Source organism: Heterodontus francisci, chromosome 44 (assembly GCF_036365525.1).
Source record: "Heterodontus francisci isolate sHetFra1 chromosome 44, sHetFra1.hap1, whole genome shotgun sequence".
NCBI classification, from domain to species: Eukaryota; Metazoa; Chordata; class Chondrichthyes; order Heterodontiformes; family Heterodontidae; genus Heterodontus; species Heterodontus francisci.
The window spans coordinates 21379646-21400229 of NC_090414.1; the positions used below are offsets into that span (position 1 = coordinate 21379646).

Consider the following 20584-nt stretch of genomic DNA (forward strand, 5'->3'; position numbering starts at 1 on the left):
GTGAACCAAGATGCCAATCAGATGGGGCATTGAAATTGTACTGTGGGTGTGTTGGTATTCTGGCAGGGCAAGGACGTCGCCTTCAGCTGTGGCTCAGTGGGTAGCGCATTCTCCCCTCTGAGTCACAGTTCCTCTGTCCAGAGACTTGTGTGTGTAATCCAAGCTGACACTTCCAATGTAGTACTGAGGTTGTGCTGCAGTGTCAGAGATGCTGTCTTTTGAAACAGACATTAAACTGAGGCCCCGAATACCCTCTCAGGTGGATGTAAGAGATCTTACGGCCACTATTGGAAGAAGAGCAGGGGTGTGCTCCCCGGTGTCCTGGACCAACATTTAACCCTCAGTCGACAGCTTAAAAAAAAAACAAGCGATCTGGTCATTATCTTATTGCTGTTTATGGGATCTTGCTGTGTGAAAATTGGCTACTGAGTTTCCTGCATTACAACAGTGACTACACTTCAGAAGTACTTTGACTGTGAAGCGCTTTGGGATGTCCTGAGGTTGTGAAAGGCGCTATGTAGATGCAAGTCTGTCTTTTCTTTTTGCTACAGAACCACCTCTGGTGGAAGGGTGTAATTGCAGCATGACATGTTTACATAGACAGTTTCCATTGTAAACAGGAGAATAGGGTATTGGAGGGTTGCACCCTTGGGCATCTAGATATCTGATCAGGGAGCTGGGTAAAAGTACACTGGGTAGTGTCGCAGAGGCTCTACTAGTGGGCTTGATTGACCACTTGACTCAATATTATCGGAGAAGCTGCAGTATCGGCGAGAAGACCAGTAGCCCTTGGGGGAAGCGTGGTCAAGAGTGTCAGTGGACAAGGGGGCTGAGGGTGAGTGATCGCTGCTGGTTACTTATCGAGGGTGTGCAGATCATTGACACTCTCTCTCTCCTCATTCCAATGATTGTAGGGCCCTGATCCGGTCAAGATTTTTCCCTCAATTGGAGAATCGTAATCCTGAGGATCCACTACTGGAAATCCAGGATCCACTCCCAGCAAAGCTGAAGAGCTCAGTGGTAAGTCCTCATTCTGTGGGACGGGCCTATCTTCATTGTTACTTCAGTGTCCCTGTTTATGTCCAGCTGAGTCGTGCGGTCCCGGGATTCATTCTCAGCCTGTGCTGACCTCTGCAAGCCTTAGTCAGGGGGAATAAACCTGGGTGCCCTCTCCTGATGGCTGCCCTCTGTATATTGACATTGATTGAGGGCACATCTAGGCTTGGCTGTGATGCTGCACTTGGTCGAATAGCTCACTGCTGTGCATCGTCTAGGATCTGGCGATTAATGGACATTTGGGGGTTGCTGGGGTGAGTGTGAGTGGCTGCCCTCACCCCCATTCCTCGTCTTCCTATCCACCTCTTCTCTTGCAACCCCACCTCCCCGTCACTCATTTACACTGCATGATGAGTGCATGAACAATTCTGTCTTACTCCTGTTCCTCCACCGAATCGACAGTGGCACTGCAGTGAGAACCCTGTACACAACTGATCCTGTTAATTGGTTATCTCTCTCTTTTCACCTCCACCATATCTAGCGAGAGGTTCTTCACTCAGACCTGGTCATGTGCCCAGTGATTGCCATCATAACCTTTGCAATCAGTGCCAGCACCGTTTTCATTGCACTTCAGGTAAGTGTTCTAGATCTCTCCCCTAATCCTGGTCAGTGAGTGGAGACCTGGCAACTGGCATGTGTGAAGTGCCTCATCGAATCTAATGCACTTGAGCAAGCAATACACTTCCATTGTGTAACCAGTACTGTACCCCAGTGTTATACAGTGACAGACCTGTCCCCACCATAACTGTACCCCAGTGTTATACAGTGACAGACCTGTCCCCACCAGTACTGTACCCCAGTGTTATACAGTGACAGACCTGTCACCACCAGTACTGCACCCCAGTGTTATACAGTGACAGACCTGTCCTCACCAGTACTGTACCCCAGTGTTATACAGTGACAGACCTGTCCTCACCAGTACTGTACCCCAGTGTTATACAGTGACAGACCTGTACCCACCAGTACTGTACACCAGTGTTATACAGTGACAGACCTGTCCCCACCAGTACTGTACCCCAGTGTTATACAGTGACAGACCTCTCCCCACCAGTACTGTACCCCAGTGTTATACAGTGACAGACCTGTCCTCACCAGTACTGTACCCCAGTGTTATACAGTGACAGACCTGTCCCCACCAGTACTGTACCCCAGTGTTATACAGTGACAGACCTGTCCCCACCATAACTGTACCCCAGTGTTATACAGTGACAGACCTGTCCCCACCAGTACTGTACCCCAGTGTTATACAGTGACAGACCTGTCACCACCAGTACTGCACCCCAGTGTTATACAGTGACAGACCTGTCCTCACCAGTACTGTACCCCAGTGTTATACAGTGACAGACCTGTCCTCACCAGTACTGTACCCCAGTGTTATACAGTGACAGACCTGTCCCCACCAGTACTGTACCCCAGTGTTATACAGTGACAGACCTCTCCCCACCAGTACTGTACCCCAGTGTTATACAGTGACAGACCTGTCCTCACCAGTACTGTACCCCAGTGTTATACAGTGACAGACCTGTCCCCACCAGTACTGTACCCCAGTGTTATACAGTGACAGACCTGTCCTCACCAGTACTGTACCCCAGTGTTATACAGTGACAGACCTGTCCCCACCAGTACTGTACCCCAGTGTTATACAGTGACAGACCTGTCCCCACCAGTACTGTACCCCAGTGTTATACAGTGACAGACCTGTCCCCACCAGTACTGTACACCAGTGTTATACAGTGACAGACCTGTCCCCACCAGTACTGTACCCCATTGTAATACAGTGACAGACCTGTCCCCACCAGTACTGTACCCCAGTGTTATACAGTGACAGACCTGTCCCCACCAGTACTGTACACCAGTGTTATACAGTGACAGACCTGTCCCCACCAGTACTGTACCCCATTGTAATACAGTGACAGACCTGTCCCCACCAGTACTGTACCCCAGTGTTATACAATGACAGACCTGTCCCCACCAGTACTGTACCCCAGTGTTATACAGTGACAGACCTGTCCTCACCAGTACTGTACCCCAGTGTTATACAGTGACAGACCTGTACCCACCAGGACTTTACCCCAGTGTTATACAGTGACAGACCTGTACCCACCAGTACTGTACCCCAGTGTTATACAGTGACAGACCTGTCCTCACCAGTACTGTACCCCAGTGTTATACAGTGACAGACCTGTACCCACCAGTACTGTATCCCAGTGATATACAGTGACAGACCTGTACTCACCAGTACTGTACCCCAGTGTTATACAGTGACAGACCTGTACCCACCAGGACCTTACCCCAGTGTTATACAGTGACAGACCTGTCCTCACCAGTACTGTACCCCAGTGTTATACAGTGACAGACCTGACCCCACCAGGACTTTACCCCAGTGTTATACAGTGACAGACCTGTACCCACCAGTACTGTACCCCAGTGTTATACAGTGACAGACCTGTCCTCACCAGTACTGTACCCCAGTGTTATACAGTGACAGACCTGTACCCACCAGGACTTTACCCCAGTGTTATACAGTGACAGACCTGTACCGACTAGTACTGTACCCCAGTGTTATACAGTGACAGACCTGTTCTCACCAGTACTGTACCCCAGTGTTATACAGTGACAGACCTGTACCCACCAGTACTGTATCCCAGTGATATACAGTGACAGACCTGTACTCACCAGTACTGTACCCCAGTGTTATACAGTGACAGACCTGTACCCACCAGTACTGTATCCCAGTGATATACAGTGACAGACCTGTCCTCACCAGTACTGTACCCCAGTGTTATACAGTGTCAGACCTGTACCCCAGAGTTATACAGTGACAGACCTGTACCCACCATTACTGTATCCCAGTGATATACAGTGACAGACCTGTCCCCACCAGTACTGTATCCCAGTGTTATACAGTGACAGACCTGTACCCACCAGTACTGTACCCCAGTGTTATACAGTGACAGACCTGTACCCACCAGTTCTGTACCCCAGTGTTATACAGTGACAGACCTGTACCCACCAGTACTGTACCCCAGTGTTATACAGTGACAGACCTGTCCCCACCAGTACTGTACCCCAGTGTTATACAGTGACAGACCTGTCCCCACCAGTACTGTACCCCAGTGTTATACAGTGACAGTCCTGTCCCCACCAGTACTGTACCCCAGTGTTACACAGTGACAGACCTGAGAATTGTTTAAATGAATCTGAATAGATTGTGGGGAGGGCTGGGGTTCTTGAAAAGCACTATTGTAAAGCTTGTGAAGGATGATTGAGCTTGCTGAACTGAACTGTCGGCCACAGCTCAGTGGGTGACACTCTTGCCTATGAGTCAGAATATCATGGGATCGAGTCCCACTCCAGAGACTTGTGCACAATAACCCAGGCCAACAATCCCAGTGCCAGTACTGAGGGAGTGCCGCACTGCGGAGGTATCGTCTTTCAGGATGTGACGTTAAACCCCGTCGGCCTTTCGGGTGGGTGTAAATGATCCCACGGCCACTATTGGAAGAAGAGTCGGGGTGTTCTCCCCGGTGTCCTGGGGCCAATATTTATCCCTCAATGAACATCACTAAAAACAGTAGTAACTGGTTATTCATCTCATTACTGTTTGTGGGAGCTTGCTGTGCGCAACTTGCCTGCCGTGTCTGTCTGCAGAACAGCAACTGGCCTTAATGATAAGTTGGACTTGAAGTGCCGTGTAAGGTCCTGATCAGGTTCAGTTTATAGAATGCAGGTTCATAATGATATGGGCTGATGGGGACTGAGACTGGGTTGCTGAGCTGCAGTAATATTTAATTTTTTTAAATTTCCAAAATATACTTTATTCATAAAAATCTGTAAAACAATACATGACAAAACAGTTCCAAACAGCACCAAGTCAAAAAAATACAGAGTGCAAAGGAGATCAGTTTCCTTCAATACAGGAGTGAGTTGCCTCACAACCCTTCCATTTCATTTGTCATGCCATATACATTTTACAGCAAATGAAAATTTTCCCGATACAGTTCGAGGGGTTTCCCATGGATCCAGCCCCTCAGTTCAGCTTGGTGGGGGGACCTTACATTGTGGTCTTTCCCCATTGAGCCTTTGCTGTGGCTGCCCCAAGCTTTAGTGCGTGCCTCAGCACGTAGTCCTGGGCCTTGGAATGTGCCAGTCTGCAACATTCGGTCTGGACAACTCTTTGCGCTGGAAGACCAGCAAGTTTCGGGCAGACCAAAGGGCGTCTTTCACCGAGTTGATAGTCCTCCAGCAGCAGTTGATGTTTGTCTCGGTGTGCGTCCCTGGGAACAGCCCGTAGAGCACAGACTCCTGTGTTACAGAGCTGCTTGGGATGAACCTCGACAAAAACCACTGCATCTCTTTTCACACCTGCTTTGCCGAGACACATTCCAGAAGGTGGTGGGCAACCGTCTCTTCCCCACCACAGCCACCACGAGGGCATTGTGCGGAGGGGGTGAGACTTTGGGCGTGCAGGAAGGATCTGACGGGGAGGGCCCTTCTCACCACCAGCCAAGCTACATCTTGGTGCTTGTTTGAAAGTTCTGGTGATGAGGCATTCCACGCTGCAGTAATATTTAATTGCCACTGGATGGGGCCCTAATCTGTACCCAGTTTACTGAGCTGGTGTCTCACCCAGCTCCCCTAGTTTTACCCTCGCTCTAGGCTGCCCTGCGCGCCACCCTGTGAGAAGTGGCCAGGAAATGTTTGTAATTACCCGCCACGCAGCGGGTAAGATGCAAACTCCACCAAAACGGAGTCAGCGGGAGGAATGAGTTGCCTATTGGGAGCTGCAGACGTGCGGGCTGTGTGCCCGGGTACCTGGAGCTGTTCCATTCTCCCCTGGCATGGTCACTCAGCTGAACTGATCCTGGGTTACATTTCGCTTCAGTGCTTTGTGCATTTATTGGGTAGGGTTTGTGTTTCTCATGCCAAGAAAGGCCTTTGAACCACAGTCACTGTGGTACCAGCAGCATCTGGACTCCGCAGTGAGAGGAGTGGCTGTTACTCTGCGTTGCCTGAGAGGGGAAGGTCAACCCCAACACATTTCCCTGCCCTTCTTCCAACAGTGCCCGTGCAATCTGCAGCATTGATTTGAACTGTTCAACGTCCAATCTGAAAGACAGGCCTGCAACAGTGCTGCACTCTCTTGGCACTGCACTAGATTGTGGGCTTGAGTCTCTGGAGCAGGGCTGGAACCCACAACCCTCTGTTGGGGAGGGACTGGTTGTAGCATTCCCGGTTTAGACGAGCAGTTCGACATAGCCTGCAGTTGGAAGCCGGACGCCTGCAGTGGGAGCATGCTCCATATTGGTAAGTGTGAGAATTGGACCCACACAATGGGCTGATCTGCAGTGTCCTGCTGTGCCTCCTGCCTCACGGCCTTTTCTTTTCCTGTTTCCCCCCCCCCCTCTCTCGCTGCAGCCGGTCCTGAGTTACGTGCTATATGCCCTGGCTGGTCTGGTTGGTTTCCTGACGCACTACCTCCTCCCGCAGCTCCGCAAGCAGCTCCCATGGTGCTGCCTCTCCCACCCGATGCTGAAATCCAGAGAGTACAGCCAGTTCGAAGTCAGAGGTGAGTGCGGTCGCTGTCGTCTGAACCTGTGGCACCACTGCAGGACACGGGCCTGCAGTGGGAGCAGCTTCTCTGGTGATGTACGTGTGCAAGTGATGTTGAACACAGAGGGGTACTGAATGATCAGGTGACGGCAGGAGAGTTTGAACCAAGTAATGGAGGAGTCTGGGATGTTAGTTGACTATCATCGTTCCTGAATCATTCCGATATCAGGCTGTAGCTGACAGCTCTCCTACCTGGAGCAACAGCTCCCAGATGTTAGTGAGGAGGAGTTTGAGGTGGACTGAGCTAGGTTTGCCTCAGTCTCCTGATACCATAGGCCCCACAGATTTTCTGTCTGAACCTTGTAGCAACTGTTTTACACAGAGAAGTCTGGGTGAGAGAGTCATTAATAAATCCAATGGGGAATTCAGGAGAAACTTCTTTCCCCAGAGAGTGGGGAGAATGTGGAGCTCGCTACCACAGGGAGTGGTTGAGGTGAATAGTATCGATACATTTAAGGGGAAGCTGGAGATACTGTAAAGTAACTTGCTTATTGGGAGACTTCAGCGGACACTGTATGGGATTGTCGAGCTGGGAGATTCCCTCTCTGAATCATAAACATTTGCCAGCTTTCACGGTCAGTTTTTTTTTCCACTGATGAAAGATTTAGTAAATCCAGTCATCACAAACTGCCCCAGTAGGATGAGAACTGCCTGATCTGGGTCACGACTGCAGATCCATCACCATTGGGCTACCAGTCTGGTACTGGCACCTTCTGATTCGCTATTTGTCCCATCGAGCTATTCCTCCCAGCCCCTCCCTTCCTGGCTGTCAATCACCCCCTCCCCCAACCACATTCACCCATCAGCATTAAATGTGCCCTTCCTAACTGTGAACCTGTTACTTCCTGTCTGGCTGGCATAGCATGGAATGATACATTACAGGAGGAGACCGTTCAGCCCATCATGCCTGTGCCAGCTCTTTTGTAGGGCTGTCCAATTCATCTGACTCCCCGCCCCCCCAGTCCATTGAGCCTTCTCTCTGGCAGCAGTGATCAGTCCCACTGCGCTCTATCTTAGGTCTGGATGTGACTGTGTCAGTGTGACCAGGTGAACTCTACCTCATTCTAGTTTTAAAAAAATTTCGGTTTTATTTAATACTGATTTGAACGTTTGGCTGCTTTTTAGTTCCCCATCCTCAAAGGGGGAAGTACACTCAAGTTGTCGTGTGTTGCTTAACGCTCGGTTTCTACACAGTTCCTGTTGCTACTCCCCTTCTTCCCGCCTGTGGCTGCTGCCATTTAAAGGGATGGTCACTGACTGGCTGGGAGCAGAGATTGCATTGAAACTTCCCCTTCTGTGCGCTGGGGTAGGGAGGAGAGTTAATCCGAGGAGACTGTGTGTTGTAGGTTACCTTCCTCTTCTGCATCCTGATGAAGTGTGGGGAGGGAAGGAAATTAAACCAAGGAGACTGTGGGTTACCTTCCCTTGTCTGTGTCTGTGTCTCTAGCTGTGTATAGAACATATGAATTAAGAGCAGGAGTAGGTCAATCGGCCCCTCGAGCCTGCTCCACCATGCAATAAAATCATGGCTGAGCTGATTGTAACCTCAACTCACATTCCCGCCTACCCCTGATAACCTTCCACCACCTTGCTTATTAATAATCTATCTCCCTCTGCCTTAAAAATATTCAAAGACTCTGCTTCCACTGCCTTTTGAGGAAGTGAATTCCAAAGACCCACGACCCTCTGAGAGAAAGAAATTCTCCTTATCTCTGTCTTAAATGGGTGACCCCTTTATTTTTAAACAGTGACCCCTAGGTCTAGATTCTCCCACAAGAGGAAACATCCTTTCCATATCCACCCTCAGAATCTTGTATGTTTACATAGCAGCAGTTTAATGATACGGGATACTGCCCATCACCACAAAATCTTCTGCTGTTCTAACAGTGGCCGTAAAATGTCCAACGTCCACCTGGGTGGGCTGACAGGCCTTTGGTTTAACATCTCCATAAACCTGAACAAACTGAACTCTGCTGCCTGTATCCTATCTTGCACCAAGTCCCAGCACCACTTTTTGCTGGTCTGTATTGGCTCCTGGTCTGGCGATGCCTTGATTTTAAAACTGACATCCTTGTTTTTCAAATCCCACAGTGCCATCCCCTGTTGCTGTAACCTCCTGTAGACCTCCGAGATCTCTGCGCTCCTCCAATTCCGGCCTCTTGTTCACACCCCCCCCCCCCCCCCCCCCCGATTTCCATCGCCCCACCATTGACGGCTGTGCCTTCAGCTCCCTGGGGCCCTAAGCTCTGGAATTCCCTCTCTAAACCTCTCCGCCTCTCTCTCTCCTCCTTTTATGACGCTCCTTAAAAACTCTTTGACTGAGCTTTTGGCTGCCTATCTGAATATCTCCTCGTGACCTGGTGTCGTATTTTGTTTGACAATGCACCTGGGGATGTTTTACAAGGTTAAAGGTGCAATATCAATGCAAGTTGTGTTTTATCCGAAGGGTGGCACCTCTGACAATGTTGCACTCCCTCAGCACTCCACTGGGATATATGAGAATATCCCACATAAACCCAACAGGCTTGAGAATGTGATAGGATGGCTGGGGGCAGCAGGAGTGGATGAATGTCGGAATGAATTTTATCTTGAGCAGTAACTATTGGCGACATTGTGTGAATTCCAGGTGACCTGTGTGTTTTGTTTGGTCCCCTCCCTTCCCCCTCAGATGCAGCACAGCTGATGTGGTTTGAGAAAGTCTACGTCTGGCTCCAGTGCATGGAGAAGTACTTCATCTACCCAGCTGTCATCCTCAGCGCCCTCACCACGGACGCCAGTGTTGTCAGCAGCCGCCACAAGCTGGGCAAATAGTGAGTAACGGAGTGGGGGAGAGGTGTCAGTTTGCACCTCCCGGCCCAGGTGGGAATGGCGAGAAGGGAAAGAGTCCAGGAAGCCTGGGCAGCGAGTCTTTCCCTTTGTGAACGGTGACGAGAGGGCTGAGGGTCAGGTTCCTCCGTGGCGCAGCGGATTACCCCTCGGAATGCCGAGACTGTCACATGGGTCAGTGCTCCCACAGCACAGCTCTGCTGTCACCAAACGCCCTCAGTAAGAAGCCAAACCATTCCCAGCGTTCTGCATCCTGTAACCTGATCACCAGCCTCTGCGCGTGACTCAGTCAGTAACACTCTGTCTCTGACCTCAGAGTCGAGAGGTCAAGGGCTCGAGCCCCACTCCGGACTTGAGCGCACGATCCAGGTGGACGCTCCCGGTGCCAGTACCGATGGAGCGCCGAGCTCTCGGACGAGACATTAATCTGCCATGTCGGGTGGATGTAGAAGGTCCCTTGACCTCCAGTGGAAGAAGAGCAGGTGAATTCTCCCCAGTGTCCTGGGCCAGCATTCGTCCCTCAACCAACAGAGGCGGGGGGGGCGGGGGGTGCGTGCTGGGGGAAAGAAGAGATTATCCAGTCACTATGGTGTTGCTATTTGTGGGATCTTACTGTGCACAAATTGGCTGCCACATTTCCTACGTTTACAACAGTGTCCACACTTCGAAATTATTTCAATGGCTATAAAGTGCTTTGGGATGACCTGAGGTCACGAAAGGTGCTCCAGAAATTGGAGTCCCACTGTTGATGTGCAGTGACTGTTATGTGGGGCGATGCTGCACTCCCCCGATTGCCAGGTTCAAGGTTTGAAACGGTTTGCGTCAACCCCCTCTTCCCCCCCACCCCCCCCCCCCCCTCTCCTCACACCTCACTCTTTCTTTACCCTCTTGCAGCAGTGACCCACTCTTTATAACAGTGGCCGGGATGAAACTTCTCCGTTCGTCCTTCTGTTGCCCCTGCCATCAGTACGTGACCCTCAGCTTCACCGTCCTCTTCTTCCGCTTCGACTACAGCCACTTCTCCGAGACCTTCCTGCTCGACTACTACTTCATGTCCATCCTCTGCAGCAAGGCAAGTAAAGAAAACTAAAAACCTTGGACATTTCCCTTTTCCCAGGAAAATTTGGATTCCCAGCCGCCTTCACCAGGACATTGCCTTGTAAGGGGCTGCTAAACATTACAGGGACATGGGGACGAACTGAATCGCTCTTCGAAAGAGCTGGCGCAGACTCAGTGGCCTCCTGGCGTGCTTACCATTCAGTGGTTCTTCACTCAGTGAGTTGTTGTGATCTGGAACGCGCTGCCTGAAAGGGCGGTGGAAGCAGATTCAATAGTAACTTTCAAAAGGGGAATTGGAGAAAATACTTGACACGACTGGTATTCAGGGGCTTGGAGTTTGGATACAGATCAGCCATGATCTCAAGTGAATGGTGGAATAGCTTTGAGGGGCTGAATGGCCTGCGTTCTGGGATTGAAAGGTTAAGGAGGGTGAATTGTTGCTGAAGAACTCTCACCAACAGCGTGCTGTTGGAGATCGAGACCTTTAACTGTGTAGAGAGGTTGTTATTCACTGGGATCCTGGACATGAGCTCCTGTAGTATAGATGGCTGTGTCCACTCTTGCGCACTCTTAGTAACAGAGCACGTTCTTCAATCCTGGTTTTTATTTGACACTTTGTGTTACTCCCTCCTCAGGTAATCCATGGGCCTAATCCCTGGAATGCTACTACTCCTGCATCCCTTTCACAACCATCCTGAAAAAGGAAATTCAAGGGATGTTAAGGAAGCAGTGAACTAGCTCTCGGGTTCTCCATTTAATCGGTGTTAATGAATGTGAGGCTGCTTGGTGTGTTAGTGCATTATTGGAGGGAGGGAATTGCCCAGGTAATGTCTTCTGACCTGTGCTGTACCTGCCCTGGGAGTGATTGATGGGGACAGTGTAGAGGGAGCTTTACTCTGTATCTAATCCCGTGCTGTACCTGTCCTGGGAGTGATTGATGGGGACAGTGTAGAGGGAGCTTTACTCTGTATCTAATCCCGTGCTGTACCTGTCCTGGGAGTGATTGATGGGGACAGTGTAGAGGGAGCTTTACTCTGTATCTAATCCCGTGCTGTACCTGCCCTGGGAGTGATTGATGGGACAGTGTAGAGGGAGCTTTACTCTGTATCTAATCCCGTGCTGTACCTGTCCTGGGAGTATTTGATGGGGACAGTGTAGAGGGAGCTTTACTCTGTATCTAATCCCGTGCTGTACTTGCCTTGGGAGTGTTTGATGGGACAGTGTAGAGGGAGCTTTACTCTGTATCTAATCCCGTGCTGTACCTGCCCTGGGAGTGATTGATGGGACAGTGTAGAGGGAGCTTTACTCTGTATCTAATCCCGTGCTGTACCTGCCCTGGGAGTGATTGATGGGACAGTGTAGAGGGAGCTTTACTCTGTATCTAATCCCGTGCTGTACTTGCCTTGGGAGTGTTTGATGGGACACTGTAGAGGGAGCTTTACTCTGTATCTAACCCCCGTGCTGTACCTGCCCTGGGAGTGTTTGATGGGACAGTGTAGAGGGAGCTTTACTCTGTATCTAACACACTCCAAGAAAATTTGTACAGGGCTCCTCAATAAATCCATTAACTAAAGATGAACCTTCTCTGTGTTCACCTGTGTGTTGGGGTGGGGTTTAATGCTGGCTCTGCCTTCCTTGTTTCCAGCTCTGGGACTTGCTGTACAAGCTGCGTTTTGTGCTGACGTACATCGCCCCTTGGCAGATCACGTGGGGATCTGCGTTCCACGCCTTCGCTCAGCCATTCGCCGTCCCTCGTATCCTTTCTGTTTCCGATTATCATCTGTACTTGGTCAAACCAGGTCTCGATAAAGTGAATGTATTCAGTCAATGCACACCAAGGGGAAAAATAGATATCAGGAGGACATAGACTGGTGGAATTGACAGACGCATGGCAGAGGACGTTTAACACTGAAGTGTGAAGTGATTCATTTTGGTAGGAGTAATGAGCACAGGCAATATAAACTAAATGGTGCATTTTTAACAGGGATGCAGTAACAGAGACCTGGGGGTGTGAAGGCACAAATCTTTGAAGGTGGCAGGGCAAATTGTGAAGGCTTTTCTAAAGAAAGGCATATGGAAACCTGGGCTTTATAAATGGAGTCATACAAAGACAAAAGCAAGGAACTTGCGCTGAAGCTTTGTGAACACTGGTGTATTGTGTCCAATTCTGGGCACCACACTTTAGGAAGGATGTCAAGGTCTTGGAGAGGGTGCGGAGGAGATTTACCAGAATGGGACCAGGGATGAGGGACGACAGTTACATGGGGAGAGACTGGGAGAAGATGGGAGGAACAGAGAAGGCCAAGAGGATAGAGGCATTCAAAATCATAAATAGAGTAAATAAGGAGAAACTGTTTGTACTGGCAGGAGGTTTGGTAACCAGAGGATGTAGGTTTAATATAATTGATTTAAAAAAATTGCAGAAGGAAGAGTTTTAAATTTACTGTTATGCAGCGAGTTGTTGTGATCTGGAACGGGCTGCCTGGTAGGGAAGCAGATTCAATAGCAACTTTCAAAAGGGAATTGGATAAATACTAAATGGGGGAAAATTATGGGGAAAGAGTAAGGGAGTGGGACTAATTGGATAGCTCTTTCAGAGCTGGCACAGGCGTGATGGGCTGAATGGCCTCCTGTGATGCATGATTCCTAACGTCAGTGGGTTTTCACTAACCGTCATTATAAATGCCACAGTGGCGGAGGTAGGGGGTTGAAATTACTCTGTGCCCGTGTCAGTAGTGAGCGTAGTTACATGTTGGCGGTGAGGCAGGGTGCTTTTGTGTTTGTCAATATTTTTTTTAATATAGCTCCTCTTTAGACCTACTGCTGACTTGGTAAAATTCACACAGTTTACAATGAAGGATGAAAGTCTCAATTGATTTTTTTAACGTTAGAGGTACTGAATCTTGCCTGGAGTGGAATTCCACAGGTCCCTTCATGCGCAAAGGGAGAGTTGACTGACTATTCAGGCATTGAGGGAGTGAGGAGTGGGTGAGGTGGGGTCGCGTTGCGGACGAGCACAATTCCTTCTATCACCAGCTGCTAAGATCAGACATCTGGAAGAAACATAGTGATCGGGCCCATGGTTCATTTCAACTCAACTGTTTATATATCATTTGAGAACTGCAGGGAGCAGTGGGAGGGCTGTTAGGTGGCCTTACCATTGTGTAACTTCCTTAACCAGATCCACCTTGCAGACTCTGCAATGCTTTTTGTACAGGCTGTGCTCTCGGCCCTTGTTTCCACCCCTTTGAACCCACTCCTCGGCAGTGCTGTATTTATCACCTCCTATGCCAGGCCGGTGAAATTTTGGGAGCGAGATTACAAGTAAGGCACTCACCGTCCAAGTATTGCTTTGTAAAAATATTTGCATGTGCTTCAGGTCTGAGAGTAGTAAAGGAGCCATCTGCTCCTTACTCTGTACTGTACACAGGCAACGTTAAGGGGGAGTAAAGGGGTGATTTACTCCTTATCCTATACTGCGTTCAAGGTTTGTGTTAGCAGGATTAAAGGGGTGGTGCCTCCAGTGGGTATAAACCCACAACTGGTTGAGGCTGCTTCCTAGTGACCTCGCACTATGCTAAGCCGCACTTGAGCTACTGCACAGCTGCTGCTTCTCTTTCGTCCTTGGGGTAACTGGCTTGACGCCCACTACCGAGTCCTTCAGTTGTAGATGGCTGCCGCATTGGACACGTTTATAGGGCAGACAGACTTCCAGCCGATCCCGTCTATGCTCTGTACCACAGCCGCTGGGCAGTCAACTGACTTGCTTCTCTCTGTCTCCTTCCATTCAGCACCAAACGGGTCGACCATTCCAACACTCGACTGGCCACACAGTTGGACAGGAACCCAGGTACCGCTCGGCTCGTTTAACTCTATGGGGGGGGGGGGGGGTTTGTTGTTGTTTTTGATTTGCCGCTGCCTGCTTGAGGGTTTGGTGGGACTGTGCGTGGTGTGTTCCCTTCCTTCAATGGTCTTTGTGTACCTCATGTCACCTGTGGTGGATTGTGTGCCAACCTGCAGCCCGCCACTCGTGGGCGCCCTAGAGTAGTGCACGCTGGACTTGCTCTATTTAGATGACATTTGGTCCGTGTAATCTCCTGGACAGTGTTTCGATTGCCTGACCAGATCTTTTTTTTGTCCCTTATTATTCCTGAGCTTTCTCTCTAGTTCTTTGCCTCTCCCAAGAGATTAGAGGGTTGTGGAGGGGAGGTGGGGAAGTGTTATAGTTACCATGCTCCAGCCATCTTGGTGTGAGGCAGGCTCGATGGTGTTTTCCTGGCCATCAATTTCATATGTTTGTAATTGCCAAACACAAGTTAATGTCCTGGCAGTTGGGGTGGTCCCGGCATGTTTGGGTGGTTTCTGGACAGCAAGAAGTTTCCTATTGATCTGCGCTGGGAGGCTAGACGTGGGTGAGGGCAGGGGTGGCGAGTCTCTGAACCTCAGCCCTGTCGCCCTGTACTTGAATTGCCCCGGTTTCTTGCCCTGAGAGAGCGAGTGAGTGTGCACTCTGGTGATTGGCCCGAAGCACCCTGTGGCCAACTATCCTAATGTTTACAAAGGACCTCTCACTTATGGGGATTGGGGGAGGGGGATGGGGAGTGGGGGGAGGATGGGAGCTGAGTGGGGGGAGGAGCAGAGGATGGGGAGTGTGGGAGGGGGATGGGGAGTGTGGGAGGGGGATGGGGAGTGTGGGTGTGGGAGGGGGATGGGGAGTGTGGGTGTGGGAGGGGGATGGGGAGTGTGGGTGTGGGAGGGGGATGGGGAGTGTGGGTGTGGGAGGGGGATGGGGAGTGTGGGTGTGGGAGGGGGATGGGGAGTGTGGGTGTGGGAGGGGGATGGGGGGTGTGGGTGTGGGAGGGGGATGGGGAGTGTGGGTGTGGGAGGGGGATGGGGAGTGTGGGTGTGGGAGGGGGATGGGGAGTGTGGGTGTGGGAGGGGGATGGGGAGTGTGGGTGTGGGAGGGGGATGGGGAGTGTGGGTGTGGGAGGGGGATGGGGAGTGTGGGTGTGGGAGGGGGATGGGGAGTGTGGGTGTGGGAGGGGGATGGGGAGTGTGGGTGTGGGAGGGGGATGGGGAGTGTGGGTGTGGGAGGGGGATGGGGAGTGTGGGTGTGGGAGGGGGATGGGGAGTGTGGGTGTGGGAGGGGGATGGGGAGTGTGGGTGTGGGAGGGGGATGGGGAGTGTGGGTGTGGGAGGGGGATGGGGAGTGTGGGTGTGGGAGGGGGATGGGGAGTGTGGGTGTGGGAGGGGGATGGGGAGTGTGGGTGTGGGAGGGGGATGGGGAGTGTGGGTGTGGGAGGGGGATGGGGAGTGTGGGTGTGGGAGGGGGATGGGGAGTGTGGGTGTGGGAGGGGGATGGGGAGTGTGGGTGTGGGAGGGGGATGGGGAGTGTGGGTGTGGGAGGGGGATGGGGAGTGTGGGTGTGGGAGGGGGATGGGGAGTGTGGGTGTGGGAGGGGGATGGGGAGTGTGGGTGTGGGAGGGGGATGGGGAGTGTGGGTGTGGGAGGGGGATGGGGAGTGTGGGTGTGGGAGGGGGATGGGGAGTGTGGGTGTGGGAGGGGGATGGGGAGTGTGGGTGTGGGAGGGGGATGGGGAGTGTGGGTGTGGGAGGGGGATGGGGAGTGTGGGTGGGGATGGGGAGTGGGGGAGGGGATGGGGAGTGGGATGGTGAGTGTGGGAGGGGATGGGGATGGGGAGTGTGGGAGGGGAGGGGGAGTGGGGGAAGGGGAGGGGGGGTGGGGGGAGGGGGGTGGGAGTGTGGGAGGGTGGGGTGGGAGTGTGGGGTGGGAGTGTGGGAGGGTGGGAGGGGATGGGGAGTGTGGGAGGGGGATGGGGAGTGTGGGAGGGGGATGGGGAGTGGGGATGGAGATGGGGAAGGGGAGTGGGGGGGGGGAAGGAAGGGAGATGGGGCGTGGGGACGGAAGTGGGGACGGTGAGTGGGGGGGGAAAGGAGGGTGAAGGGGAGGGAGGGGAGAAAGAAGAGAAGCTGTTTAACGTAAGGCGCTTGTGTTACAGGAGCGGATGACAACAACCTCAACTCCATTTTCTATGAGCACCTAACCCGCTCCCTGCAGCATAGCCTGTGCGGGGATCTGCTCCTGGGTCGCTGGGGTAACTACGCTATGGGTGACTGCTTCATCCTGGCCTCAGACTACCTGAATGCCCTGGTGCACCTGATCGAGATCGGCAATGGGATTGTCACCTTTCAGCTACGAGGCCTGGAGTTCCGAGGTATTTACCAAAGTGTCCATTTAAATTACTCGTCCCGCGCTCTTTGGCAGCCCAGCTGATGGGAAGATATTCCAGTATCTGTGGGGCAAAGGCGGGTTAGTGTCTGGGCTGTGTCTCCTCAGAAGGAGTTTGAGATTAACTCCCTCAGGTACCAGCCATGGCTGTGTGGGCAGCACCTTGTGTTTTGCCTGAGTCAGGGAGTGGGCTGCAGCCTCACTCCAGTGACTTGAGTAGATTTATTCAGTCTGACGCTCCTAGAGATAGTACGGAGGGAGTGCTACATTGTCTGAGCTTCGGCCTTTCAGTTGAGACGTCAAGCCGAGAGCCCCATTGGTTTCTCACAGAGCACCTGGTGCTGACAAGCTGCAAGGTTGGAGGGGCCAGAGGGGGATGGAAGAGCGAGCGGGTTTGAGCTAGATGGCTGGGAGCTGGTGGAACACAAGGTACGCGGACAGTTTTTGTTCTTGGATGAGAGTGACTCCGCGAGACTGAATTCATTACCTGCCCCTAACTGCCCTGAGAAGGTGGTATCGGGGCTTGGGCTCGGGCTCCTCCCCACCCACTGTATTCCAGTTACTCACCGCCTTGTTTTAACCTGTGTGTCTCCTGTTCCGATAGGCACGTACTGCCAGCAGCGGGAGGTAGAGGCCATCACGGAGGGCGTGGAGGAAGACGAGGGCTGCTGCTGCTGTGAGCCTGGCCACCTGCCCCACATGCTGTCTTTCAACGCTGCCTTCGGCCAGCGCTGGCTGGCCTGGGAGGTTGCAGCCACCAAGTACGTCCTGGAAGGCTATAGCATCAGTGACAACAATGCAGCATCCATGCTGCAGGTGTTCGACCTCCGCAAGATCCTCATCACTTACTACGTGAAGGTACCGCACCACTGGGTTAAACTGGGCACCCACCCACCCACCTCTGATAGATAACCAACCCCCTTTCAGCCAGCGATACGTAGGAGGGAGCATAGAAATTGGAGCCCCCCCCCCCCCCCCACTGCCCCGCTCCAATTCCCAAGGCTTCTGAATTGAAATGTAAACACTTTCGCTCAGAGGCCTCTGACTGTGATCTCTCCGTTTAATCATTATGGGTATCTTCACGCACGCTTGTCGGATGGAAGGCACCTCTTAAGCACTCAGTACATTTAGGCCCCGCACATTCCCTGTTTTGGTGCCAGCGTTATCTCCATTGAGTTTTATTTCTAAGGCTTTTGGATGCATCTGGAAGGAATCCAGCCCTGTCAAAATGTAATTGCAGTCTCTTAACAGTAATACGTTAAGTAATACGTCAATCCCTGCAATACGTGAGTGTTGTACATCCAACCAGCAACAGTGACGCTCAATGAATGAGAATATCCAGGCATTGAAACTCTTAGTTCTGATGTTAGGAATATTGTTGGCTGATTTGCAGGCTGTTTATTTGCATCATTTCTTGAGCTCAGTGTAAAGGAATGGGATACAGTCCTATGCCAGATACCCAGTGACACCATCAGTCATTCCCAGGGCAGGTGCCGTATGAGTTAGATAAAAGAAAAAGGACAGTCTTTCGCGACCACAGGACATCCCAAAGTGCTTTACAGCCAATTAAGTACTTTTTGAAGTGTAGTCACTGTTGAAATGTGGGAAACACAGCAGAGAATTGCACACAAGTTCTGACAAACAGCAACATGATAAATGATAGATAATCTATTTTTATTGTTGTTGGTTTGAGGGATAACAGGACACTGGGGAGAACTCCCCGCTGTTCTTCCAGCAGTGGCTGGGATCTGGCTGAGAGGGGAGTCGGGTCTAGGCTTAATATACTCATCCGAAAGATGGCACCTCCCGAGGGTGTAGCACTCCCTCAGTACTGGGAGTGTCGGCCTAGATTATGTGCTCAAGTCTTTGGAGTGGAATTCAGACCCATGAACTACTGTCTCTGAGAGAGAGAGCTACCCACTGAGCCACGGGTGAAGGGCAGGTTTGAGGTGGCTTCAAAGCAGGTGTGCATTGTGAGGTCCTAACCTTGCTTCTCCTGTGTGTGTGTCTCTCTTTCCCCACCCTCTCACCCTATCCACAGAGTATTGTCTACTATGTAATCCGCTCTCCAAAGCTGGAGGAATGGGTGAGCAACGAGGCAATCCAGGAAGTGCTGCGGCCCTGCTCCAACCCCAACTACGCCGACAGCGACCCCACCTTCAACCACAACATCGACGAGGACTACGATCACCGCATGCAAGGCATCTCCCTGATCTCCTTCTGCAACGTCTACCTGGACTGGATCCAGTACTGCGCCAGCCGGAGGGACAAGGTGAGGCATAGTAACAGCACAAGCATGACGGGCTGAACAGCCTCCTTGTGCACTGTATCATTCTTTGATAACAGGAGGAATCCATACAGCCCCTCGAGCCTGCTCTGCCGTTCCGTCAGACTGTGGCAGATCTGTATCTTAACTCTGTTAAACCTGCCTTAGTTCCTTTAATACACTGACCTAACAAAAATCTGTCAAAGAATTACGTTGAGCTTACAGCACAGAAATAGGCCAAATTCGACCCAACTGGTACATGCTGGGGTTTATGCTCTGTACAAGCCTCCTCCTAACCCCTCTCCATCTCACTCCATCACCATATCCTTCTGTTCCTTTCTCCCTCATGTGTTTATCCAGCTTCCCCTTAAATGTATCGATACTATTCACCTCAACCACTCCCTGTGGTAGCGAGTTCCACATTCTCCCCACTCTCTGGGGAAAGAAATTTCTCCTGAATTTCTGATTGGATTTATTAGTGGCTATTTTATATTTTATGGCTCATAGTTCTGGATATGCAGAAGTGGAAGCACTGGGCCAGCCCCACACATTAGGAAGGATATATTGGCCTTGGAGCAAATCTAACATGATCACTTCACAGGGATCATGGGCTGGAGATCGGCCATTGGGAAAACAGCAAGATTCCCCAGGCCCAAACCATGTTCTCTCCCAATGTCCAGCTCTTGCCAGCAGGGCATTGCTGCCTAGCAATCAGGAGCAATTGTATCTGAAGTGTTACAGGACTAAATATGTCCAAGACAATACTGAATTTCTGGTCTGAATCGGTGGCTAACTATCCCTCTCTATCTTTGTCCAATACCTCTCCCCCCCGCCCCCACCTTGTAGTCTGTGGAGAGCGACAGGAACTCTCATCTGGTGACCTTGTGCTTCGGACTCTGCATCCTGGGCCGGAGAGCCCTGGGGACGGCCTCGCATAGCATGTCGGCCAGGTAAGTGAACGGGTAGAGTGGGGCAGACACTCAGCCTGTGTGTGGGGACCTTTCACGTCACCGAGCCTCCACAGTTCAAAGGATGGAATTGGTGAGCTGGGATGTGGTGTGATTAAAGTGGGAAGGTGGGTGAGGGTTCCAGTAGAGTTGAGGGAGAGCTGGGATTTAGAAATTTTGTCGCATAAGGAGACATTGGGACAGGTGATCAAAAGCTTGGTCAAAGAGGAAAGTTTTAAGGAGCATCTTAAAAGGAGGAAAGAGGTTTAGGAAGGGAATTCCAGAGCTTAGGACCCAGCAATGGTGGAGTGATGAAAATGCGGGAATGCACAAGGGCCAGAATTGAAGGGACACAGAGACCTCAGAGGCTTGTAGGACTGGTAGAGATTAGAGATAGGGAGTGATGGAGGCATTTTAACAGGGAGGTGCGAATTTTAAAATCGAGGTGTGGCCATTGTAGGTCAGCAAGCACTGGGGGTGATTGATGAACTGGATTTGAAGTGAATTAGGATGCAGGTGGGATATGGTGCAGGAAGGGACTGGAGCATTGGTGCTTCCTGTAGCCGAG

At 51.4% G+C, this 20584-nt stretch overlaps 1 protein-coding gene across 4 annotated transcripts in view; it reads left to right on the forward strand.

Annotated features, from left to right (window-relative positions):
* LOC137356058 (pecanex-like protein 3) overlaps positions 1-20584 on the forward strand; it is a 58901-nt gene that overhangs the window by 28119 nt on the left and 10198 nt on the right. For all 4 annotated transcript variants that reach the window (XM_068021803.1, XM_068021804.1, XM_068021805.1 and 1 more), the window contains 12 exons: positions 915-1020; positions 1538-1630; positions 6475-6625; positions 9338-9479; positions 10390-10567; positions 12200-12308; positions 13749-13878; positions 14346-14404; positions 16574-16789; positions 17408-17661; positions 18845-19075; positions 19916-20019. In XM_068021803.1, the coding sequence (XP_067877904.1) occupies positions 915-1020; positions 1538-1630; positions 6475-6625; positions 9338-9479; positions 10390-10567; positions 12200-12308; positions 13749-13878; positions 14346-14404; positions 16574-16789; positions 17408-17661; positions 18845-19075; positions 19916-20019 (1773 nt within the window). The remainder of the gene's footprint in view (positions 1-914; positions 1021-1537; positions 1631-6474; positions 6626-9337; positions 9480-10389; positions 10568-12199; positions 12309-13748; positions 13879-14345; positions 14405-16573; positions 16790-17407; positions 17662-18844; positions 19076-19915; positions 20020-20584) is intronic.